We start from the raw sequence: 25,931 nt of genomic DNA on the forward strand, positions 1-25,931 counted from the left end.
TGTGGTGGCCTTTTTTCTTTGTATATTTTTGCCTCTCTCTTTTAATCATCATTTTAATAATTAATAATAATAATTGGATGATAGTGATAGTATCCATAGTAGTGATAACTTTCTTTTACTAAATTTCCTTTCTATTCAACTTTCCGTTTTAATTAGTCCAATTTCAGATTTGCTGATGGTGGATGTAAGAAATATCAGGGGTGAGGAAGGCCTTCTCAGCAAGCCCCAAATGCCCCCAGGCTCCAGTGTGTAGTTTGGTTGTGAACATTATATTTTATCTTTGTTCCTAATTTTAATTTCCACCTCTGCTGTACCTCTAAATACTCCATCAAAAATGCCTGACATTGTTGAAGAGTTCTCTGTGCTATCTTCTTCATAAGGGTTCACGGTGAGCTGTGATGGGGACATAGGATTCCCAAACCCCAAACCCAGAGACTGCCTGTCCACCAACTGGGTAGAAACACAAACATATCAGGACATTCTCCAGGTAGACCAGTTAGCTGAGAGCTGTCCTTGGTCCTGAAAGAATCACTCATTTTGTCCTACCTTGAGTTGGAGCCCGAACAGTGTGCTTGGGTTCGGGGGTAGGCTGCTCTGGGACAGCGGGCTCACTGACAGGCTGCTTGGGCTTGGTCTTCATTATGGGCATAGGCTGTGGGAGGACCTGTTTGGGGAAGCCCTTAAAGAACCAGGCTCCAGAACGCTTCCACACCTTGGGGAGGAGAGGGAGAGGATGATGACATGGCAGCCAAATATATTGCTCCTGCCTTCACGAGTGCCAGTTTTTAACTTTTCTCCCTCCCCTAATCACATGTACACAACAGCCAGCACACTTTTCTCACCAGTATGCAGCCTTTCAGAATTTCTATTTGATCCACACAATATCCCTGACCACTCAACAGAGAGGGCCTGAGTAGACTCATTTTCTTGATGGAGAAAGTTGGACATCAGAGGATATGAGCTAGTATAAGGCTTCACAGGGTACAGGGTGGAGGAATAAGGGCAAAGACTAGATACCAAGCCTTCCAGCTCTTAACCTTTTGCACTCGGATGTCGAGTGTGACTCGATACGGTTAGCATCGGTAGCAGCTCGAGAAAAAAGCAAGCGAGTGCAAAGGGTTAAATGTGGTGTGCTGCTCCCTATTACTAGGAAGAGAATAGTCACAGAACTAGAAGGGAAAAGAAATTCACTCAAACACTCAGGGGCTGTTCTGCCAGTGTCCACAGCTGAGCTGGTTCCTTTTATACCAAACCCTTAAGACACATCCTTGCCTAGGTTCTCCAGCCCCCACCTGCCACCCTGTTTCCCTGGCTCTAGAGAGGAAGGGGGAACTGGATAAAAAGGAAGTGTGCTCTAGAAACTAGAAAGGACACGTCTACTCACCTCCCTCTGCTCGATGCAGATTTTGCAGAGCCACACAGGATGTGGGCGGTTGTTGGAGGTTTCCACCCCACACTTGGTGCAGACATTCTGGGGACAAAATAGAGGCCAGTGTACACTCACATGTGTCAGGTGCTCATGATCAGGGGAGGTGGCAATGGAAGCCCATTGCAAAGAGCTAGAACTTTCCTTCTCTCAACTCCTGTCCATGACCAGGGCCAGTTAGAATAAAGTTCCAACTTGAGTCTTAATTTCCAATACCAAGAACTGGAGTCATTCCCAAGCACTGGATAAAGAAATTCTCCAGGAGTGCCTGTGGGGACTGAGTTTTCAGCATCCATACAGGGGAGATCACTGAGAGGATTTTTAAAGAGGAAAGTCCATGTATTCACATGGCTTACTAATGTATTTCCTCTCCCTTCCCACGCGAATCTGAGACCACCTAGGCTACAACCACAGCTTCAAATCTTCAAGGAGAAGGAAGTTATGTGAGTAAATGCCATGACTGCGTGATGGGACATTATATTTTTGGCTGTTTCCTGGCAGTCAAGGCAAATAGGAAAGCCTGATGAGTCACTGAATTCTCACTCTTGGCTGACTACAGCAGATGAGATTTTTGAAATAAATCAACTTCCCTCACTATTCCATCTAAATGCCAAACGGGACCCCAAGCACGAGATGCCAAGTGATTCTATGGGTGTTTCCAGGCGGCTCATGCTCCTAAGTTCCTTTCCTGGGAATCAGGCAGACCCAAGGACAGTTCTGTCAGTGTCCTAGAATTGTCAAGTGCAGACAGCTGAGGAGAGGGTACAGGGTGGAGGAATAAGAGGAGACCGCCCCCCTTCAAGAATAAAGGCTCTCGAAGCCCAGTAGTCCTAACTGGGCTGGAGAGGGGCTTTCTAAGTCACTTGTACTGTAACCCAGGTTAAGAGAATGCTGGGTTAGCCTTCCACATACACACGTTTGTAGACACGAGTCCATCATGCTCTTCAACCTGACATGTAACTTGCTAAGCCACAACCAGGATACTTGCAGGCTCAACCTTAGCTCAGGTCCTACCTCAAGCTCCCAAGTTCATCCTGGATGAACCTGAGCTCCGAGGGGACAGAAGGGTCACAGTGAGTTTCATGGGAGGAACCAGGATCAGGGTTACCTCGGGAGACAGCTGGATGTGAGAGCATCCCAGTGGGAATCGTATTCTGGCAACTACCCTTCAGGATCCAAGCTCCACTCCCAAGACCGAGGGTACCCCAAGGTTTGATCCCAGGCCTATCCCCTCTGCATGTAATGAGCAGGGGTGCAGGGAAGAGAAGAGGAGGGTGATGGTACCTTCTTACAGTCCTCGCACACGACACAGGCAGAGCCCAGCATTCCCAGCTGTTCACCACACAGGATGCAGCGGTTCACCCCATCCCCAGCCACGTTCTTCCTCATGTTCTCCAGACGGTCCACCAGGCGCCTGGAAGCAGAGACAGGGTACTAAGGACCTTCCAGGACCAGGGACCACCTGCATCTCCCACAGTATCAGGCTGGTGGTCTAATTCTTCTCTGAGTCATGGGCTCTTAAGTATCTGATGATGACTGTTGGAACCTCCCTAAGAAACAAGCACAGGAAGTCTGATGCATTTTCAGAAAATCACAGAACCCCTCCCATATCCCCCAAAGCCCATCTAGTCTACTGACCTGATTCAGACTCTTATCTAGTCCTTTCTACCTCGTGTGCCCTCTGCCAGGAAACTGCCTTCTGAGCGCCAGGTCTGTCCATCTACTTGTCTGCATGACGTTGTCACATGGATGTCTTCACAGGCATCTCAGACTTGGGCATTCACCTGGCCATCATCTTGGCAGCTCTCTATTCCCACCCCCGTTCCCAGCAAACATTTCCTTATTCTCCAAAAATGGCACCACCGTCCCACTGGCTTGCTCAAACCAGGATCTGGGGGGTCACCCTTTACCCCCTTCTCCCATGATATTCAATGAGCCAACCCAAACTCTACGTGGCGAAGCTGCTAGCAGGCCTGTCTGCATGGGCAGGCTGGTTTTGTTTGCCTGTTTAATGTCTCCATATTAAGTGCCCAATTAGCTGGACAGCATAAGTGCCTGTCACTCTCTAGTTATGTGTTTACATGCCTGATTAACTTGACCTTCGCGCCTCACATCCAGGAGACACATCCATCACCAGGCTGCATGCTGAAGGGGGGCTGTTGGTTACTCAGTAAAGTCGGTGGGTACCTCCCATTTCCAGGGATGCTCCTAGAGGCGCCAGAAAGGGTATGCCCCCTCCTCTGGGCACCAATGGATGACCTCTGGAGGTGGCGGGACGTGGATTCTCACCTTGGTCTGACCTTGCCATCCAAATGGATCTAGATGAGCTGCTCATTAATTTGACAAATATTCATGGAGCACCTGCCACCTGCCAAGTAGACAGCGAGGATCCAAAAGGGAGCAAACAGGTGAGGTCCCTGCCCTCATGGAGTTGGAATTCTAGTGAGGGACTCAGATGTCATTTACATAATCACACAAACCATCATAATTAGACTCCCAGTAGGTTGTCTGAAGGACAAGTCTGAGTAGCAGTGAGAACTCGTAAGAGAGGGATCTGAGAAGTCAGGATGGGGGCTCAGAGGAAGTGACCTTGAGCTGAGACCTGAGGATAAAGAGGGGCTGACCCAGTAAAGAGGGCGAGGAAGAGTCCTGGAAGAAGAGGGAACAGCATGTGCAAAGGACCCGAGAGACGCTCAGCACGGCTGGTGGGCTGGATGGCGGGAGATGAGGCTGCAGAGATGGGCAGCGGCCAATCCATGCAGTCTTGAGTCTCAGAGTGATGGGAACGCATTTAAGGGCTTTGAATGGAGGCGACTCAACTTCCCCGGTTTTGAGACAACACGTGGACCTAAGAATGGAGCCCTTGGGAGGCTCAGAGCAGGAAGAGTTTCAGACACCATGGTGGTTCCAGGTAGAATGAAGCAGGCAGGTCCCTAGACTTCCTCTACACACGAGCTGGACCAGGTCCCTTGAAACTCCAAAGCTGTCCCAAGTGGGTCTGACTCAGGAGTGGTAAAAGAGTACCCCAGCTGGAGGGCCACCAAATGCCGCTGCACGCTCCCGGGTTTCAAGGAGTCGCTCTGTGTATTAGTCTCCCGTGGCTGCTGTAACAAGTTGCCACAACTAAGTGGCTTAAAACAACAGATTTTATGTATCAATAAATATGACCTTCATATACATATGCCCTTCACAGTCCTGCAGCTCAGATGCCTGGGCCAAAGTCAGGGCCTTGGCAGGGCTGCATTCCTTCTGGGCTCTCGGGAGGGTCATCCCCTTGCCTTTTCCGGTTTCTAGAAGCTGCCCGCATTCCTTGGCTGGTGACCCCTTCCTCCACCTTCAAAGCCAACAGTGTAACGTTTTCCCATCTTCCTGTGGCGCTGACCCTCCTGCCTCTGACTTATAAGGACCCGTGTGATTACCTGGGGCTCACTGGATCATCTAGATCAGGCGTCCTCAAACTAGGGCCCGCGGGCCACATGCGGGTGTTTTGTTTTTTTACTTCAAAATAAGGTATGTGCAGTGTGCATAGGGAATGTGTTCATAGTTTTTTTTTAAACTATAGTCCGGCCCTCCAACGGTCTGCGGGACAGTGAACTGGCCCCCTGTTTAAAAAGTTTGAGGACCCCTGATCTAGATGACCACCCCCCATCTCAAGATGCCTAACTTAATTACCTCTGCCAAGTCCTTGAGCCAGGGAAGGTCCCATATTCCCAGGTTGCAGGGATTAGGGTGTGGGCACCTTTGGGGGGACCATTACCCTGTCTACCATCCTCACGCCCCGGCCCCATCCGCCGCCCAGGTTCTATTCCCGCCTGATTAGGCCTGAATGAAACGCCAGCCCTCCTTTCCAGAGCGAGGTCTGCGCACTTCCTCCCTGCCTGGCTGAGGATGTCAGACAAGCCAGGCTTTGGACTCTGCCAGGTGCCAATCACCTTCTCCAGGTGCTCAGCCCCGGGGAAGTGTGGACTCCCTACACACATGTACCAGACATTCACACCTACACACACACACACACACACACACACACACACACACACTTTCAGAGATGTTAGAAATAGGAGGCAGTTATGAAGCAGGTATTGGATGCTAGTTCTGGAGTGAGTTTGTTTGCGTCCACCTTTGAACTTTGCTACTTCCTAGCTCTGTGACCCCAAGAAAGTTGCTTAACCTTTCTGAGCCTTCACTTTTCATCTGTCAATTGGGGAAAACAAAGTCCTTACCTCCTAGGATTGCTGCAAAGATAAAAGGAGAGTGTTTGTAAAATGCCTGGAACATGGTATCTACTCGGTAACTGTTGCTGCTAATTATTTCTTCTGGAAATTTGTGGCTTTTATAACTCCCTGTACTAGTGTTTTTTTCTATGTAACCAGGGTTCTATAAGCTACCCAGGAAATTTGTCTTTCTAAAGCTTTTAAAGGGGCTGCGGTAACTAGAAGTTGATGGGACTCGTGTGCCGGTTTCTAAATACACATACATGTTGGCGCATGTGTCCACATGTGAATTCATATGCCCACAGGCACACCTGTAGAGGCACACGTCCATGTGCACTTGTGTGCACACACATGCGTGTGCATAGTCAGCACCAACGTACAGACCACACTTTCCCATGAAGGGCTGTGCATACCCTGGCCTGGCAGGGCGCCCAGGCCCCGTGGCTGCCTTCCCCACACGAGGACAGAGCCAACTGCAGGACCGCTGGCGCGTGTTAGCTCCCTCTCCCCGAAAAAGCCCGAGCAGCCTGGGAGACACGCAGGCAGCTGCTTTGGAGCCCTCAGCCCAGTGCTCTGCAGCGCCTCGCTGAATGGGGAGGGGAGGCTAATGATGTGCAACTGCGCCAGGAAGGAGGCTCCACGCGGAGCACTGCGGAGCTCAGGAAGGCACCCCGCCTGGCACGGCGCGGTGCGAGGGGTCTGGGTACCGATTCCTCAATCGGAGAGGGAAATAGTGAAAAGCTGGGGTTCCAGGGCTGATGGGAGGGACTGGAGCAGCTGCGATTAGAGCAGCAGTTAACCATTATACAGCGATTCCTAAAAACGCAGCAAAGTGGGAGAGTGTGTGCCATGCTGAGAGAGAGAGAGAGAGAGAAAAAGAGAGAGAGAGAAAGAGAGAGAGAGAGAGAGAGAGAGAGAGAGAGAGAGAGAGAGAGAGACATATATACGCACACACACCATCAATTCCAGAGTCATGCTGCTTTCGTTCTCACCCTAATTGCCAAGTGGGGGGACATTACCGGTAACTTTATTAAATGTGGCATTTTCTGAAGTTCAGATCAGGCCATCTGCTGAGGACGGGGACAGGATTTAGAAACAGGAGGCAGCTGTGGCTGTTCTGACCAGCGCTGCCTTGAGAGCCCGGAGCAGGGCCTCTTGGGAGCCTGTCCTGAAATGGCCGAGCCATCCTGTCAGGAAGCCCTGCGCTGGTATGCGGGCTGCGTGCATCTCAGACTCATTAATTCTCATGGTTGTTTATTACTGTCGTCACCCAGGGAGCCATCGAGCCCAATCTCTCCCCTTGATGGATGGGTGAATGGGATTCCTGCCTGCACCGCAGCACTTCGGGGAGGAGGGTCACCCCGACTCGGAGTTGGAGAAAAGGGAGCTAATGTGGTCACTGCCAGGCAAGGTGCTGGGTCATTATAAACCCGGCACATCACAGTTACCAAGTCCCCAGGTGCTGTGCTGAGCACTGTGCGGGCAGTGTTTTTCTGACGTCACCTACAGCCTGTGGGATCAGCTCTATTGTTCATCCCATTTCACAGGTGGGGGAAACCAAGGCACATGCAGGGGAAGTCGCCTGCCCGAGGCACTCGGCCGCCAGCGGCAGAGATGGGATGGGAGGCGAGGTCTGGCTGCCCAGATGCCGTTACTCTTCGTTTTGTTTCCGTGCTTATGGCTGGGGCCCTTGCTAACCCTTCCACCTGCCCCGAGTGAATATCTGAGACACCCTTTAAGTCAGCGGTCGCCAACCGGAGGTCCGCGGACCACTGGTGGTCCGTGAGGTCCGAAAGCGTGGCAACCGCTGCTCTAAATTATCGACTTCCCTAAGTCCCTGAAGTCATTTGTCAATGGCCTCCCCTCTGTGCACCCAAAAAGGCAACGGGATAAAGTGGAAAGACAGATTCACGGTCAACGCCTGGTTTGGCCATGTAAAGGCTGTGTGCCCCTGGACAAGTGTCCTAACCTCACTGAGCTTGTCTTCTCAGCTGCAAAGCAGAGACAGTAGTCTGTCTTTCAGTGAAGACATGAGGATTAAAGGAAATACAACACATTTGCAAGTTCCTAGCACAGTGCTGGGCAGCGAGTATTTGCCTTGCCTTTCTGTGGGGCAGCAGAATAAGACTCAACTCTGGAGCCTGCGTTTGTAATTGCTTATCTATAATAATAAAAGCGTAATATGCTAATTAGACCGGACAGCTGAATGACCCTCCGGATGTCCTTCCGGATGACCTTCTGGACGAAGCTGGGGCTGTGAGGGCTGAGGCAAGCCGCTGCGGCTACGAGGGCTGAGCCCCTTGCACGAATTTCGTGCATGGGGCCTCAAGTTAACTATATGACTCTGGGCAGGCTGCTGAACTTCTCTGTGCCTCAGTTTCCTCCTCTATACAATGGGAATAACAGGATAGCCTACTACACAGGGTTGTTGTGAGGGTGGCAGAAATGAATCTACCTAAAGCTTTGCGCATGTGAACTAGTATCGTGTTAAGCTGAGGGGGGTGGCAGGGAAATCCCAAGTTTACTTCTTCCTTTTTTGTGAGCCTAACAAAAGGGCCAGAGCGGTGGTCCTCAAAGGGGGTGCTGTTGCCCCCCAGAGGGCATGTGGCACGGTCTGCAGACAGTTTTGGTTGTCATGTCTGGTTGGGGGGGTTCCTACAGGCATCTGGTGGATGAAGGTCAGGGACACTGCTAAAAAACCCTACAGTGCACAGCACAGTCCACCATGAAGAATTTTCTGTCCCCAAATGTCAATCGTGCCGAGGCGGAAGGAGCCTGGAGACCACATGGTCCAACCTCGCACCGTGAGACTCAAGTGGTTCTGTGAGAGGCTTGGACAGTTGGGTCGAGGGTTCATTTAACACGTGCTCCCTGTTATGCCAGACACGGACTAATGACGGAATTAAGATTTCCATTTTCTTGCACAAACAGATTCCGTACAGGCTGTGGCACACGAGAAAGCATTGGCCCAATCCCCAAGAAAGCGGAGGAGCTGCTCAGCAGTTCCAACATTGGGGGTTCAGAGTCCCCCCCCAAACCTGGTGTGATCTATGAATATTCCTTCTTAAAAATGCACACAGACACATGCATCAAACGTGTCTAGAATACCCGCAGGACCCCTGAAACCCAGCCACAGAAGGCCTGACTCAAGGTCAAAAAAAGTGGGGAGGTTCTTTCTTTAGAAAGAGGAGAGAATGACCTGACTTATTGTCGGCTTGTCAAGCCATAGGAAAGACGCCTACCTAATAAGCACTATTATTCACTTCTCCCTCTGTCCACATTTTGGAAAAATTCGGTGCCAAAAATATAGGGGCTGATGGAACAGAGATGGAGAGGTGATAGGAACCCAGCAGATCCTGTCAACAACAGGTTGTGTCTCTCTGATTGCCTCCTCCATCACAGCATCTGGACACCAAGGTTAATGACAAATCCTAATTACTTCTTTTGGGCCCATCTGTTTAGGGACGGTGACCTCCAATGGAAGCCACCCGCTGCCTGTCCCTCACAGACAGGATCTGAGAGCAAATGCCTTTGAGAAGCTCCGGGCAGAAAGAAATATGATAAGGATGCAGAGGGTGCTATGATTGGGGGCCGGGGAGGGGGGATGTTTTTTTAAACCAAAAATTGCAGACACAAATTTTCCCAAGCAAATGTTTAATTCCAGCCTTAAATTAAATGGAACCGTAACCCCCTCATGGGCGTGTGTCCAACTTACAAAGCCCCTTTGCACACTCAGGAGAAGTACTCAGTGTCCATGCAGCCTGGCACCTCTAGCCACAGCTGATTGGATGAGGGGTGGGCACCCAGAGTGAGGCTGAGCCAATCAGAGTTCCTTCCCTGGGAATTTGGAATTAGGACTAAGAAGAGCTATAACCGCTGGGGAGGTATAGCATGGCTATATTTTCTACCGTCTGAGATGAGAAGCAGACCTTTCATGAGGCTAGGCTGTGTTCCTGTCCTCGGATCCCTAGAAATAGCTCTGCATCCTTATATTAAATTCCCCTTGCTGTATAATGTGGTAGTCTCCCAAGGTGGCCACCATTGATGCCTTCCTATGGATGCATAAGTCACTCTTCCACAAGCAGATGGGACCCATTTCCCTTCTCCAATAGAATATGGTTGACTAATACCCTACTAGTTTCAGACCCAGCTGTTAAGAGCCCTGGATCTCGTGGGATTCACCTCCCACGTAAAGGAGCTCAGGCCAGACTACTGAGTAAGGAAAAAAAAGGGACCACATAGAGCACACATGGGCATGGACATGTCCTTGGACCGTCCAGCCCAGCCCAGCCGCCAGCCAAACGCAGCCGGATCAGCAATCCCAGCCCACGCCATGTAGAGCAGAAAACCTGCCCAGCAGAGCCCTGCCTGAATTCTTCAACGACAGAATTGTAAAAAATAACATACTGTCGTTGCTTTAAGTCACTAAAGTTAGGGTGCTTTGTTAATGTAGCCATAGATAACTGGAACCACCTTGCTGGAATTAAGTTCCTTTCTGGCAAACAAGCCAAGTGTCCTAACGAATGTGGAAAGCCTGTAGCAGGCAGGGCGTGCAAAATAAACTCTGTCATCCCACTTAGCCCTTGAATAAGGGGTGTGGGGGCACGATGAGGCGGTTATGAGTTTCCCCTCTCCTGTCCATCATCTCCCCCTCCGGGGGTGCTGAAGAGAGCAGAGCTGGGTTGTGGGCTGAGTGGTGATCAAAGGTTTAGACACCCCACTGGGCAGAAGCCAAGAGGCTTCTGGGAGAGAACCAGCTCTGATCTGCTGGGGTGTGTGACTCTAGCAAAGCTGCCCCAGGAAGACAGCACCGCCTGGGAGGCCCGAGGGTGAGTGTCCCTGGAACTCTCGGAGCTACAGGAGCATGGAGACCAGCTCTGGATGTACAAACAGGTTGGTAAGATCCGGAAGGAATAGGGCCAGCATAGGAGGAGCTCCAGCTTCTAGCTCCCAACATGCCCCCTTCAAGCCCGAGCCTTTTGAATGTCCATGTTCTGCAGTCTAGAAAGTTTGGGTCAGACCTTCAGGAAAGACACCTAATAGCTAAGAGCATACTTCTGAGAGCCAGCCGGCGGGATGTACATCTTCACTCGACGTGACCTTAGGCAAGGGACCTGACCTCACTAGCAAAATGGGATAATAATAACAGCACCTACTTGACAGGGTTGAGAAAAGCAGCTCAAGGGTTAATCCATGTGATGTTTTGTTATCATTGTTGCTGTTTTAAATATATACTATATACTTTTATTGATTTCAGAGAGGAAGGGAGAGGGAGATAGAAACATCAGTGATGAGAGAGAATCATTGGTCGGCTGCCTCCTACACGCCCCCCACTAGGGATAGAGCCCGCAACCTGGGCATGTGCCCTGACCGAGAATGGAACCGTAACCTCCAAGTTCATAGGTCAACGCTCAACCACAAGGCCACACAGGTCCGGCCATATGACGTTTGTAGGCTCAGGGTTTGGCATATAGTAAGTGCTCAATAGATGGTGCCCAGTATGATGATTATTTGTGATGTGTATCAACAATGACTTCGCACCTCTCTAGAAGGCTTTCACTCGGGTAATGGGAAGAGGACGCAGCATCACAGAGATGGGTGTCTGGACCCAGAATGGGGCACAGAAACGGCTGCTATTTTAAGAGTTAGAAGGAGGTCAATGGTTCTAGAGGAGCAGGTAGCCCCGTGGTCCAGAGGACTCCAGCAAACACCCCAACGCGTGGCCTGATCAGGGGGATCCTGAGAATCAGACTGACCGCTTCACTGAGGGTGGAGAAGCTGAGGTTCCCAAAGCTTATTCATGGGAACCTCAGGTCCTGAAATGGGGGCCCCAATGGCGCCCCGGTTTCAGCCTCGCTCCACATCTGACATGTCGCTTTGCTTTCATCTGGCTCCTCTCTGATCCTCTCCCAGGGAAGCGTGGGAAGAACTGGAACGAGGGCAGGTTCCAGCTCCTCGGACACAAATAGCCCTGGGGTTGCCTCTGGCCATGCTACCAACGAGGTCTTGCTGCTGGGAAACAGCGGCAGCCAGAATCCCGCCCCCCTCCCCCCAGCTGCCATCCCCACCTGGGCGGAAAACACAGCGTCTCAGCAAAGGGAGACTCTGTCACCGAGGGCTCAGCCCCAGCTTCCCTGGGAGCCTCTCAGATCTCCTCCCACGGAGGCCGGGCTGCTGGAAGTCCAGGGCTTGCCAAGCAGGAGTCTCGGGGCATAAATTCTAGATCAGAGGCCTTGGCCAGTGACACAACCTGAGCTTCCACAGCAAGTTCATTGATAAACGACTGCCACGGTTTATTGAGTGGATGCTCTGCACCAGGCACCACATGAATCCATCGCATGTTAAACACTCGCTGAGAAGTAGGTGCTGATGTTATCCCCACTTTGCAGAGGAGGAAACTGAGGCACAAGGAGGTAACTGGCTTACTTACCAGGTAAGGTCACACAGGGGGTCAGTGGTAGACCTGGAATTTGGACCCAGGTTAACCACTGTGCTAGTCCATCATGTCACCAGGTTAGTCAAGGCAAATCACAAGACATGGAGGACAAGGCAGGCAACCCATCTACCCTGTTCTAGGATGTTCAAGCTAGAACCTTCTCAGGCCACAGAGACACTCCCCATACCTTAACTTGACCCCCAGAGTCAGACCAATGGCCATGTTCAGATAAGACGGGCATCACAGCTGATTGGACGAGAGAGAGAGCACCTGACATAAGGCAGCCAATCAGAGTGCCTTCCCTGGGAGTTTGGACCCTGAACTACAAGATTCTAAACTCTCCAGCCTCTTGGCCACAGGAGATGGAGAGGGAAATTAGGAGGCAGCATTGTCTGTCATATTCGCTCATTCCCTCAACAAGTATTTTAGTGCACGCCTATTATGTACCAGGCTCTGGAGAATCCGTGGTGAACAAAACAGGCAAGCATCTCTACCCCTGGGAACCTTATCTAACAGGGAGAGATAAACAATTGTCAAAGTAAATATGTAAATATAAAATGTTAGCGGGTGGTACGTGCTATTCAGGAGAAAGGCTGAAAGGAATTCTTGCTTCCAAGGGTTCATCCTTAACACACATATCCCCCTTCCCACAAGGCACAGGCCCACAGTCTCCTTCCTCCCCCTCAGAAAACCCCCATCACCCCTCTGGAAAAGCCCCCTCCCCAGGTAGCGCCCCCCCCTCCTCCTCCAGCCCTCCAACCTCATGTGACAAAGATTCCAGTTCTGCCTGGGGGGGTGGCCTGGTGGGTCACAGATGGCAAGGCCCAAAGGCAGCCCCCCACCACCCCAGCTCGCCCGCCCTGAGCAGCGCTGCCTCCAGGCCCCGCCTCCATGACCGCCGACTGGATGGGAAGTGTCAGGCCTCACCCAATCCGCGCCTGCTCCATCTCTTCCATTTTCTCGGCCCGGGCAATCACCCTGTTGATAATTTCCTTCTCCTCGTCTGTCAGCTCTTCCTGCTTCCTCTGTCTGTCGGGCTGACCACCGGGATGGACAGACCAGCCCGCCTGGAGCCTGAAAGGTAAGTAGGGAAGGCGTGAGGCTGGACCCGAAACGCAGTGGGCAATGTGGAGCTATGGTTAGACCCCAGGCCCTGGAGTCGGGAAAACCCCCAGGTCACACCTTTGCCGGGAAACTCCCTGGCTGGGAGACACTGGGCTAAAGAATCGTATCTCTCAGAGCCCCAGTTTGCTCATCAGTACAATGGGTTTATTCTCATTATGTGCTTAGCACACGTTTGCAGGAAGCTCACGGCAACCTGGAGGACAGTGGTGTTCTCAGGAGAAGATTCCAGAGCAGCAGACTTCTGCCGGAGTGGAGCCAATTCTGGGAGGGCAGTCAGAAGCCCTGGGCTCCAGGTAGACCCCAGCCTCTGCCTGGCACACAGATGTTGGGTTAGAGCTACAGATTTAAAAAATAACACATTTAAAGCAGTTGCCAACAAGGCTTATAAAAATCCCCTGCTTTCCTAGAAACGTCCAGATTTGCAGCCTCAGAAGCTCCTGTAGCATTTTGAGTTTCATCCTGTGTTCTTCTTGGCTTTTTTTAAAACAAGCAGACACGAACATCGCACCTCCTGGGTACCACACTACCTCACTTCATCCTCACATCACCCCTACCAGACAGGGATTGTCATACATTTCCTGGTGAGGAGACTCAGAGATGGAGAAATTAGACCATTTCTCCAACATTACGTGGCTAGGAAAGTGGCCGAGGTGCGATTCTAACCTGGGCCGCCTGTGCACTTAACGTCCACGGTACGAAGAGGACTGAGTGCCTGCCCGCGTAGCCCCAGGGACGGTGCAGAGGACCAGAGACTGATGGTGGAGAGCTGAGGTCTACGGCACAGTATGATCATCTCCACTGATGGCATGGTCCACGCCCCGGGGCCCTGAGGCGCATCGCCCGAGTGGAATGCAGGGCTCAGCACCACTCGGAATGCTGGTCCCTGTTAGGGGGGGCAACAGTAACTGGAATCCTCCAGAGCCAGCACCCCATTAGCTGCCAGCCTCTATTACTTCCACTGCTCCACTCTCGCCAGCAGCCATGAAATTGCCTTTTGACACTCAACGTTAAAAATTAAAAGCCATATCTGCCCCACCCCACCCCCCTCCTCTGCCATCCTCCTATCTTAGCGGGTTTGCACTAAAGAGGAGAGAAGGAAGAGTTTGAAATTGAAGGGAAGCAGGTGTCCAGGGCCACGTCTTGTTGGGGGAAAGGGGAGGAGGGCGAAATTCTGGTGGAAACACACCTTGCCTTGGAGCCAGGGATTCTGGGGATGAACAAATAAATGCTAAACAGCCCCACCCCCGACTCAATACCCTCCAGTGGCTTCTCATTGACTTCGGAAAAAACTCACATTGTGATAATGCTGAAGGCTACTGAATTGTACACTGTAAAATGGTTGATTTTACGTTCTGTGAATTTTACCTTGGTAGAAATAAATGTCAGTCTTCTTGCCCATCTGCAAAGTCCTACCTGATCTGTCCTTAACCTGCCTCTGTCCTCATCACCCCCCTTACTGCACCCCGGCATCACTGGCCTCCCTGCTCAATCTTAAACACTGAAACCTTGTTTTTGCCTCAGGGCCTTTGCACTCGCTGCCCCCTTTCCAGGAACACTTATCTCCCCAGATCTCCCCATGGATGGCTTCTTCTCATCATTCAAATCTGGTTCAAAAGTCAACTCAGAAAGGCCTTCCTTGATCCCTCATTGTCCAGGTTTGTTTTCTTCATGGCACCCATCGCTAATGGAAAGTACCTTTTTAAAGAATTATGTTGTAAAGAAAAAGGAGGAGGAAGAGGAAGAGGGGAATCTTTGTCAACCTGCAAAAGCCTGTGTGTCTCTGATTACTCTCTTACATCTCTGCCATGACATGACAACAAGCCCAGGACAGAATGTTGGAGGATGAGAGGCCTGTGAAGCAGAGCTGAGTGATTCAAGCCACGGCCATCCTAGATCAGCCAACCCTTTGCCTCATAAGCGAGTCCAGCCAAGATCAGCAGAGCCACCAGCTGAGCCCAGATTCCTGGAAACAATTGTTCTACACCACAGAGTTTTAAGATGGTTTGTTACACAGCAAAAACTAGCTGATACAGTACCCACTATGACAACAACAAATGTGAAGCTTGCTAGACTCCCTACATTTACTTTGCAGTTTGGAATTATTTTAAATTACAGTTGCACAAAGTTCACCATGATGTATTTAATGCTTTCAGCTACTAAAGGTCCTTATCTAGCTCCACTCTTGCCTGTCTTATCTATTTAGCTTTGGAATAAAATATTAATCAAAGAAAGAGTTTCACTGCTAACAAAAAGCCTATAGATCATTGCAACTGACCTGCTCATTTTCCAGATGCCTGCCACTCAGTGGAGGGAGGGGAGTGGCCGAGAAACGTGTGTGGAGCAAGTATGCTCAGGGGCTCAAGAAACCAGCATCCTGGACATGCTCGATCGCTACCTGAATGTACCTGCTCAGGTGCATCTAGAGAGGGTCAGAAGGAACCCTCCCACCAAAACCAGCCCCAGTGGCCCCGAAATACAAAAGGAATGAGTCCTGACTCCAGGTGGAAGCCCCTCACAGATGTTTCTCCCTAAATATCTGCCAAGGGCAGACTCCCACCTCCTTTCTGCCTCCCACCTTAATTCTTTATTCCATGCACACAATAGTCACGTAATAAATACCCACCAGATGTCTCTTTTAACAAATTATAACTCCCCAAAGGAGTGCGATGATGGAAGTGCCACTGGGGCACCGAGGCTCTGAGGCATGACACGGTGGTGCTGTGCAGAAAATTAATCCTTTTTCTTCCCTTTATTCTTCTCACCCCCTCCCTTCCCCCAGGAGGCCGGCACAGGCAGGTGTCAGCAGGAAGTCGCTTTACAGCTCAGTGAATGAGATTTTAATGAATCCTGGAGGAAAGGATGGGGAAGGAAGGGCAGCCACACCACAGAATGTTTTACGCATGCCCTGTAGGTATAAAGGCCCTTTCAGATGAGAGTTACCCCCACCGGATTAAAGGGGGGTGCAGAAGGAAGCCAGGGTCCCCCCGAACCCCCTTCAGAATGCTAAGGGAATCTAAGGCTCCTGCTAATCTGTTAAGCCAGACTGAGCTCCACTTGGTTCTTCTGAAATTCCATGCGCTCTCACTTTGGGACTTTGCACATGCTGTTCCTCTACCTGGAACTCATCTGTCTCTACTTTCATTTGATCCCACCTTACATTTTACTTCCCCCATCATGACCCACAAGACTGTGCTAGACGTCCCTTCTATGCTTGCTCGGCCCACCGTGACAGCACACTGGAGTATATTTGTTGGTGACTGGCTGTTTATTTGTTTGTAGACCCCACCAGACACATACTCATACTTTGGCTATCACTGTATTCCCGGTGCTTAAGATAATGAGTGCTTGATACGTAGTAGACATTCGGTGAATATTTGATAATGAAGGAAGGAAGGGAGAAAGGGGGAAAGGAGGGGAGGGGGGAGTGAAATAGTATGGTCATAGACTCTACCTTTCAACTCTTCATATTCAGGAAGCTTCTATGAGCCTCCAGACCCTCTGGAGTCATGAGCTTCTCTCTTGTGATGTTCATACTTATAATCTGACATTGTCTCAACATCTCTCCCTGGCATGTCGAATAATGCACTCACCATACTCAGAAGAAGCAGATCTAGTCTGGCCAGAGTCTTACCGGCCAACTACAGAAATTGTAGAACATTCAAACAGCCTTTAGCCATCAACTTGTCCAAAGCTCCCATTTGACAGATGGAGAAACAGACACAGAACTGGGGAAGTCATTTCCTAGGGTCACTTGATTGATATTAAGAAAACCTTTAGCGGATTTTGGGCCCAGTGATGTGGTCATTTGGGTCCAAAAGAGCTGAACAAATTTTGCAAGTGATAGATATACACATTGTATATATACAAATATACACACAAGGTATCTACACTAATAAAAGAGAAAGATGCAAATTGACCGTACCTTCACGACGCCCACCAGCCAATCAGGAGTGAGTATGCAAATTAACCCAACAAAGATGGTGGGCTAATTTGCGTACACAAGCGCCAAGCAGCCAGGGGTGGTGCGGGACACTCCGGGCCTCTGGGCAGTGTGGGAAGGCGGGAAGGCGGAAAGGTGGCTCTGGGCTGGAGCAAAGGCAGTGCCAGCAGCCAGGGGAAGGAAGGCCCATTCTTGCACGAATCTTCATGCATCGGGCCTCTAGTATATACATATTATGTGTGGATATGTATGTATGTACAATGTATATAGACAACACATGGGGTAAGGCAACATCACAACACCCTTTCCCCCACTTTGCTCAGTGATTCACAGTTCACGGAGCTCTCCTGTGCACCTCATTGGATGCTATGTCCATCTGGCGAGGAAGGAAGGACAGGGTGACCCCGCCTGTCTTGCAGAGGAGACAGCCAGGACTCGGGAGGTGAAGGGCATGTCCACGGCCCCACCGAGGTCGAGTCCCAGAGCAGGACTCACTGGGTCTCCTGACGCCAGACCCCACGCTCTGCCTCTGGTTCTGTGCTAACACCCACATCATGGTGAGGGCAGACGCCTTCCCTTCCCGTGGTTTCTGAGCGTGCTCCCAACCACCGGCGCCCTGCTGCTCTGCAGCCGACTGCTCATTGTTTGGACCCGGCATCCAATCGGTCATGCCTATTTGGGAAATGAATCCCATTGAGAAGACAAAGGTTGTGAGCAGAGCTAGGACCTCTGGGCCAAGGGCAGCTCACTGGGAAATCGGGCGACCTCCCTCGAGGGGACAGGGACGGCGTGCATAGCGCGTGACTTCCCGCAAGCTCCGTTCTGCGCATCATCTTTTATTAATGGAAGCAGTTGCTTCAGTTAATATTTTCTTTATTTCGGAACAGAGCTCCCAGGCAAAGGCTGTGGAAACGGGGCACTGAGTGGTCCCCAAACTTGCTGAAATGCCACAAGAATGAAATTGAGGGCTCCCCTAGGGAACGCTGTCCCTCCTTTCATCAAGATACTGTTTGAATTTTCATAATTCTTTTTCTCAAAAGGGTGTTTTTTTTAAAACCACTTAAATTTCTTTTTTAGATATATAAAATGTGCTAGTTCCTTTTTCGACCATCTCTCTTGTAGGGGTAAGTAGCTTAGATCAGAAAAGATATGCTAGCCTGGCTGGTTTGCTCAGTGGTTAGAGTGTCGGCCCATGGACTGAAGGGTCTTGGATTCGATTCCAGTCAAGGGCATGTACCTAGGTTGCAGGTTCAATCCCTGACCCTGGTTGGGCGTGTGCATGAGGCAACCAATCGATGTGTCCCTCTCACATCAATGTTTCTCTCTCTCTGTCTCTCCCCCTTCCTTCCACTCTCTCTAAAAATCAATGGAAAAATATCCTCAAGTGAGGATTAACAAACAAACAAACTAAAAGAGATATACCGTATTTTCTGGCGTATAAGATGACTTTTTAACCCAGGAAAATCTTCTATACACCCAGTCATCTTATACGCCGGAAAATACGGTAATTCAGTTGGTGGAAAAATAAAATAGTAGCATAAAATACTCACTGTTCCTTGTCACTGGAGGAAGGCAGAGAAAGGAGAGAAAGAAAGAATAAAGTCAGGAAAAGAAATCTCATCATGAGAGCAGCACTGTATGGATGCAACACCACATGGTTTAAATGACAAGGACCTCCTTCCATTCCACCCGCCCCCCCCAAATCATCGTGATCTGATTCCGGCTCATCCAAAACAAGGTTACTGCAGGGCAGGCTTGTGAAAGCCACAGCTGGGGTTAAAATGACCAGTCAGTGCAGCTTATTGATGAACCGAGCTGATCATCATTTAGGCATTTACACAATGGGCTTGGGGTCCTAAAGAGAAATCACTTAATGACGTGGCCAACGTCCTTCTCGGCTTTCGTTGTTTCCAACACAGTGAGGAGGGCCACGAGCCCTGAGCACTGACTGGCTCCTCCGAACGTAGAGCTTTCGGTGCCCCAGGCTGAGGGAGGAGACCCACAGCCCCATCTAGCAGGTGTGCGACCCCACACAGACTCCGCCCCTGTGTCCTCTCTGTGTGCCTCGGTTTCCCCCTCTGACCGCTGGCACGCCCTCGCTGGCAGACTTCAAAGCTATAGAGCAGCGTGACCTTCCCAGCAATCCTCCCCAAGTTTTCCCAACATAAAGAGCTAGACTAGCCCAGCCGGTGTGGCTCAGTGGTTGAGCACTGACCTATGAACCAGGAGGTCACCGTTTGATTCCTGGTCAGGGCACATGCCAGGGTTGTGGGCTGGATCCCCAAGATGGGGTGTGCAGGAGGCAATCAATTGATGATTCTCTCTCATCATTGATGTTTCTATCTCTTCCTCTTGCTTCCTCTCCGAAATCATATATATATATATATATATATATATATATATATATATATATATATATATAAAGAGCTAAACCACGGCCTGACCCTCACCAGACGCAGGTTCCTTTGCCTCTTTCAGACGCCCTCACATGTTTCACACACCACCTTAGACTCAAGGGGGCTGAGAGAGGAAGGCATTTGAGAATCACAAACGCAGCGAGTGGATCTGGCTAGCCAGCAGTTAATGAAGACTGGACGTCTTCATTTCCCGGAGAAAGACATCATAAGCACCCGCATCCCCACTGCAGCCGACGAGAGAGCATGCGTGATGACTGCCATCCGCCCATTAGCATGTATGGGAAAGTAACTTCAATATCCCACGGAAATGCAGGAGCGAGACGCAGGCCGTATGCACGGAGAATGCCGAGCTGGCTCCCGGCAGCCGGGCGCACGGTTAATGAATCCAGGCTGTCGGGATCATTGTAATTTCATCGTAAAGCAAATGGCTCGGCCTGGCACCGACGGAAGTAAACTCTCGGATGCATGGGATTTTAATTAACTGACGTTTCAGAAATAAAATAAACGTCACCCCGTCCACCCTTCGGGCAACTGTTTATCTTCCAGAGACACGCTGTTTGGTGGATGGAATATTTTCTGCAAAATAAGTCTGGGCCCAAGGGGACACAAGGGAAGGGCTTGGGAGAGTAGGGGTTTCCTTTTTTCCTTCATTGTTCATTTTTTAAATTTAATTTAATTTTTTCCAGGTTTTCTTTTTTTCAAAAAAGAAACCGGTAGAATATTGTCTTCAAAACTGTAAACTCCGGTTTTAGGCAGAAGTAAAGGGGCAGGGGCTTTAGCTTCACCGGATGTGGATGGACTAGCTATTCAGAAAGACACTTCTCCCATACATATTTAGGTCTTAGGTAAGTAAGAGCAACGCTCTTTCATGCAGCTAGTTCCAGGATTAAAAAGTGAGGGGCCTGGACAGTGTGGCTCAGTGGTTGAGCACCGACCTATGAACCAGGAGGTCATGGTTCAATTCCAGTCAGGGCACATGCCCAGGTTGTATGCTCGATCCCCAGTGTGGGGTGTGCAGGAAGCAGTCAATCAATGATTCTTTCTCATCATTGATGTTTCTATCTCTCTCTTTCTCTCCCTCTCCCTGCCTCTCTGAAATCAGTAAAAATAAAATAATAATAATAAAGTAAGGGAATTCTTCCCCCTTTCAAAATAGGCTTCATCAAAATAAAAATAACTTTCCCCCTTCAAAAAACTGTTAGGAAAAAAAAAAAAAAGGCAAGGGTTAGACTGAGAAAATATTTGCAAAAGGTAAATCCAACAAAGGACCCTCATCTCTAACCTATGGAGCGGAGGGAACCCTGCAGAACTTAATAACAAGAAGCTAAGGGACCTGACTTAAAAATGGGCAAAGTGTTTGAACAGACGCTTCAAAAAGGGGCTGTACGATGGCAGGTTCCGTAAGAAGGTCTGCAACATCGGTTTGTAGGGAAATGCAAGTCAAAACCACAAAGAAACTCCCCTGTTCACGCACTAGAATGGTCCCAACGAAAAGGGCTGTGATGTCAGGTGCTGGTGAGGAGGTGGAGGAGCGGGAACCCTCGTACATTTCTGGTGGGAGTTTAAAATGACAGAACTGGCCCGGCAGCTCAGTCGATGAGAGCACTGTCCCGATTGACACCCAAAGGTTGCGGGTTGGATCCCCGGTCAGGGCACATACAGGAATCAACCAATGAATGCATACATACGTGGAAACATCAGTGAAACAACAAATCGATGTCTCTCTCTCTCCCCCCTCCCTCTCTCTAAAAATCAATTTTTAAAAAACTAAAACAATTCTCTCTATATTTTTAAAAAGCAGTAAAATCAGTGGAGAAGTTTACATGACAAAACTCCCACCGGGTTCCTTTGCCCCCACCCGGGAGCAGACCCCAGTTCTTTGCTTGCTATTCCTGTCCTCCTTGGAGAGCACAAATCTCAGGACCTCACCGCCCCCAAACAAGCCCCTCCCGAGGAGACCCCGCGACTTACTTGGATTGAAGGGGCCGGTCACTGGGACACACCCAGCGGCTGGAGCCGCTGCTGAACACGGTGTCGGTCATGGCAGAGGCCCGGCTCCTGGAACACAGAAACCACAGAGGCCGTCACCCCGTGCTCCCGCCACTGCGTCCTTCTCCAGGCCCCGCACACCGGGGACACGGAGAGGGCGGGGCCTCACGCAGCCTGCCCGCTTTCCAGATGGGGAACCTCAGGCCCCGAGAGGGAACGTTCCTGCTGGGGGTCCCAGCTGCCTCCTGGCAGGAATGGCTCGGAGCCGACCACCCCGCCCTTAAATCCTCCTTCTCATTCACTGAGTCAAGGTCTCGTGCCCAGCAGGGGTAGGGGCAGCGTTCGCAGGGGTCCCCCAACTTCCCTGAAGGTCTGATTACAGCACCGCCTTGTTCCCGGAGAAGCCAAAGAGGGGAGCAGTTGGGAGGGGACACGGAAGGACCCTGTGCTCCATGGGCCCACACGTGGCTGAACGCTCTGCTGTCATTGCCTTGAAATTCTTAATTATCTGTGGGCACAGGGCCTTGCGTTTTCACTTTAAAGCCAGTCCTGAGTCTGATACATAGTAGATGCTCAATAAGCCCTCAGTACGTCGGAGAGCTCAGTGAGGGCAGGGGGCACTCAGTACGTCATAGAGCTCGGTGAGGGCAGGGGGCACTCAGTACGTCATAGAGCTCGGTGAGGGCAGGGGGCACTCAGTACGTCATAGAGCTCGGTGAGGGCAGGGGGCACTCAGTACGTCGGAGAGCTCGGTGAGGGCAGGGGGCACTCAGTACGTCATAGAGCTCGGTGAGGGCAGAGGGCACTCAGTACGTCATAGAGCTCGGTGAGGGCAGGGGGCACTCAGTACGTCATAGAGCTCGGTGAGGGCAGAGGGCACTCAGTACGTCATAGAGCTCGGTGAGGGCAGAGGGCACTCAGTACGTCATAGAGCTCGGTGAGGGCAGGGGGCACTCAGTACGTCATAGAGCTCGGTGAGGGCAGAGGGCACTCAGTACGTCATAGAGCTCGGTGAGGGCAGAGGGCACTCAGTATGTCATAGAGCTCGGTGAGGGCAGGGGGCACTCAGTACGTCGGAGAGCTCGGTGAGGGCAGAGGGCACTCAGTACGTCATAGAGCTCGGTGAGGGCAGGGGGCACTCAGTACGTCATAGAGCTCGGTGAGGGCAGAGGGCAGAGGGCACTCAGTACGTCATAGAGCTCGGTGAGGGCAGGGGGCACTCAGTACGTCATAGAGCTCGGTGAGGGCAGGGGGCACTCAGTACGTCGGAGAGCTCGGTGAGGGCAGGGGGCACTCAGTACGTCATAGAGCTCGGTGAGGGCAGGGGGCACTCAGTACGTCGGAGAGCTCGGTGAGGGCAGGGGGGCACTCAGTACGTCATAGAGCTCGGTGAGGGCAGAGGGCACTCAGTACGTCATAGAGCTCGGTGAGGGCAGGGGGCACTCAGTACGTCGGAGAGCTCGGTGAGGGCAGGGGGCACTCAGTACGTCATAGAGCTCGGTGAGGGCAGGGGGCACTCAGTACGTCGGAGAGCTCAGTGAGGGCAGAGGGCACTCAGTACGTCGGAGAGCTCGGTGAGGGCAGGGGGCACTCAGTACGTCATAGAGCTCGGTGAGGGCAGGGGGCACTCAGTACGTCGGAGAGCTCAGTGAGGGCAGAGGGCACTCAGTACGTCGGAGAGCTCGGTGAGGGCAGGGGGCACTCAGTACGTCATAGAGCTCGGTGAGGGCAGGGGGCACTCAGTACGTCATAGAGCTCGGTGAGGGCAGGGGGCACTCAGTACGTCGGAGAGCTCGGTGAGGGCAGGGGGCACTCAGTACGTCATAGAGCTCGGTGAGGGCAGGGGGCACTCAGTACGTCATAGAGCTCGGTGAGGGCAGGGGGCACTCAGTACGTCATAGAGCTCGGTGATGGCAGGGGGCACTCAGTACGTCGGAGAGCTCGGTGAGGGCAGAGGGCACTCAGTACGTCATAGAGCTCGGTGAGGGCAGAGGGCACTCAGTACGTCATAGAGCTCGGTGAGGGCAGGGGGCACTCAGTACGTCATAGAGCTCGGTGAGGGCAGGGGGCACTCAGTACGTCATAGAGCTCGGTGAGGGCAGGGGGCACTCAGTACGTCGGAGAGCTCGGTGAGGGCAGGGGGCACTCAGTACGTCATAGAGCTCGGTGATGGCAGGGGGCACTCAGTACGTCGGAGAGCTCGGTGAGGGCAGAGGGCACTCAGTACGTCATAGAGCTCGGTGAGGGCAGAGGGCACTCAGTACGTCATAGAGCTCGGTGAGGGCAGGGGGCACTCAGTACGTCATAGAGCTCGGTGAGGGCAGGGGGCACTCAGTACGTCATAGAGCTCGGTGAGGGCAGGGGGCACTCAGTACGTCGGAGAGCTCGGTGAGGGCAGGGGGCACTCAGTACGTCATAGAGCTCGGTGAGGGCAGGGGGCACTCAGTACGTCATAGAGCTCGGTGAGGGCAGGGGGCACTCAGTACGTCGGAGAGCTCGGTGAGGGCAGGGGGCACTCAGTACGTCATAGAGCTCGGTGAGGGCAGAGGGCACTCATCGTCCTCCGGTAAGTTGCGCAGTCGTTGCTCCTGCTCTGTCCACCCCCACCACTTGGCACGAACCTTGACACCACCCTGCGTCTTAAACTGCCTGGGAGTCCCCGTCCCACACCCCGAAAAGCCAGGTTCAAAGCCCCCTCCTTTCCCCTTTCCATTGTGCTCTGCCTACTTCTCCTGAGGCTCCTCAGGGCTGTTTGCCCAGGACCGTGCCTCCAGCCCCAGAATCTCAGCAGGTGTTAGTTGAACTGAAAACAACTCTTGAACCACATTGAACTTCCCAGTCACAGGTATCGAGCTCCACTCAGCGGGGACGGGGCGGGGCCGGGCTTTAGGTGGGGCTTGGGGTGCTGCAGGGAACCTGTGTGGGCTCAGCTGTCTGCGTGGAGTTCAATGCCACAGTCAGCCTCGCCCTCCCGCCCCCGTTGGCCCCCCAACACCCCCCACCCCACAGTCTTGGAATTAAACCAGATGCTTCTCAGCAGAACACGCAGCCACCAGCTGGACGGTGCGCACGCACTTCCATCTCCCTGTCTCTGTCCCCGTCTCTCCCTCCCCCGAGTCCAGCCATCACTGCTCAGTTAGGAATCTGGGAACCTCACTCAGACTGCCTGACGGGGTGGGGGGTGCGGCTTACACAAAGGGCCTCAAAGCGGGGTGGACTGGGGGTCCACAGCAGGATCCAGGCTGAAAACAGGTTTTGCTTGGCCCGTGCCGTGTTTTTTAAAAGTGAAATTCAGCCAGTGCTTCAAAAGCACAGGATTTAACTGAAAAACACAGATTGCCAGCTTCTCTTGAGAAATGGGAAGAATAAAAAAAATATTTATAGCCCTAGTCGGTTGCTCAGTGGTTAGAGCACCGGCCCGCGGACTGAAGGGTTGAGGGTGCGATTCCGGTCAAGGGCACGTACCTTGGTTGCAGGCTCGATCCCTGGCCCCAGTTGGGGCACGTGCGGAAGGCAACCCATCAATGTGTCTCTCTCACATAGATGTTTCTCTCTCTGTATCTCTCCTCCTCCCTTCCCCTCTCTCTAAAAATCAATGGAAAAAAATATCCTCGGGTGAGGATTAACCAAAAAGCAATTTTTTTATAGAACATCTACTATTAGATGCCAGACACTATTCCAGGCACTGGGGATACAGCTTTAAAACAAACACAAAAGAGGAAAACCACTGTTGCCTTGTTACTCAGCCTTCTAGCAGGGAAGACAGACAACTAAACAGGTCAAATATAAAACATACCAGCCGGTGATGAGCGCTTTCAAGATAAATAAAACAGGGAAAAGGGACTGATGATGGAGAGGGACGACTGGCTTTAAATAGGTGGTGAGAAGGGATCTCTGAGGCGGAGCATTTCAGGCACGGGGTGGGGGGTGGGGGGAACAAGTGCAAAGGCCCTGGGGTGGGCATGTGCTCCGTAAGTGGAAGCGCCCTCTTCCCGTTGGTGGTGTTAAGCTCACAGGAGCCCGGGGCTGATCCTGGTGACCTTTGCCACCACGGCCACCACGTGGGAAAGACTTGCCATGGATGGAAGTAGAGCTGAGAGATGGAGGGAGACGGATGCCTGATGATGAGTTGGAAGGCTGGATCAAGCCTTGCCTGAATCTATTATGGCCTTTTTGGATACCATGAGCCAGTATATTCCTTTTTCCCCCCCCTCCTTAGGTCAAATTTAAATTGAATGTCTGCATTGCAACCCTCCTGAACTCTCTGTGTGTGTTCGCCAGTCAGTTACCTTGGATCTAACTTCCACCAGGATCAGCTGAGGGCTGGAAAAAAGCACAGCAGCCTTCAGCCACTCCCTGCAGCCCCCTCCCCGTAGCCACCTCAGAG

General features: G+C 51.6%; 1 protein-coding gene across 2 annotated transcripts in view; it reads right to left on the reverse strand.

Moving 5' to 3' along the window:
* The window catches only part of RPH3A (rabphilin 3A), a gene marked incomplete at both ends in the record, with an annotated part of 45,617 nt that extends 24,020 nt beyond the window's left edge, over positions 1-21,597 (reverse strand). The window contains 6 exons of one of the 2 annotated variants that reach the window (XM_079763060.1): positions 547-712; positions 1,385-1,471; positions 2,711-2,840; positions 13,001-13,147; positions 18,689-18,700; positions 21,527-21,597. In XM_079763060.1, the coding sequence (XP_079619186.1) occupies positions 547-712; positions 1,385-1,471; positions 2,711-2,840; positions 13,001-13,147; positions 18,689-18,700; positions 21,527-21,597 (613 nt within the window). The remainder of the gene's footprint in view (positions 1-546; positions 713-1,384; positions 1,472-2,710; positions 2,841-13,000; positions 13,148-18,688; positions 18,701-21,526) is intronic. The other variant, XM_079763061.1, reaches the window with a different exon arrangement.
* Between the last annotated feature and the right edge of the window lie 4,334 nt (positions 21,598-25,931).

Source organism: Cnephaeus nilssonii (genome assembly GCF_951640355.1).
Source record: "Cnephaeus nilssonii genome assembly, chromosome: 22".
In the NCBI taxonomy this organism is placed as follows: Eukaryota; Metazoa; Chordata; class Mammalia; order Chiroptera; family Vespertilionidae; genus Cnephaeus; species Cnephaeus nilssonii.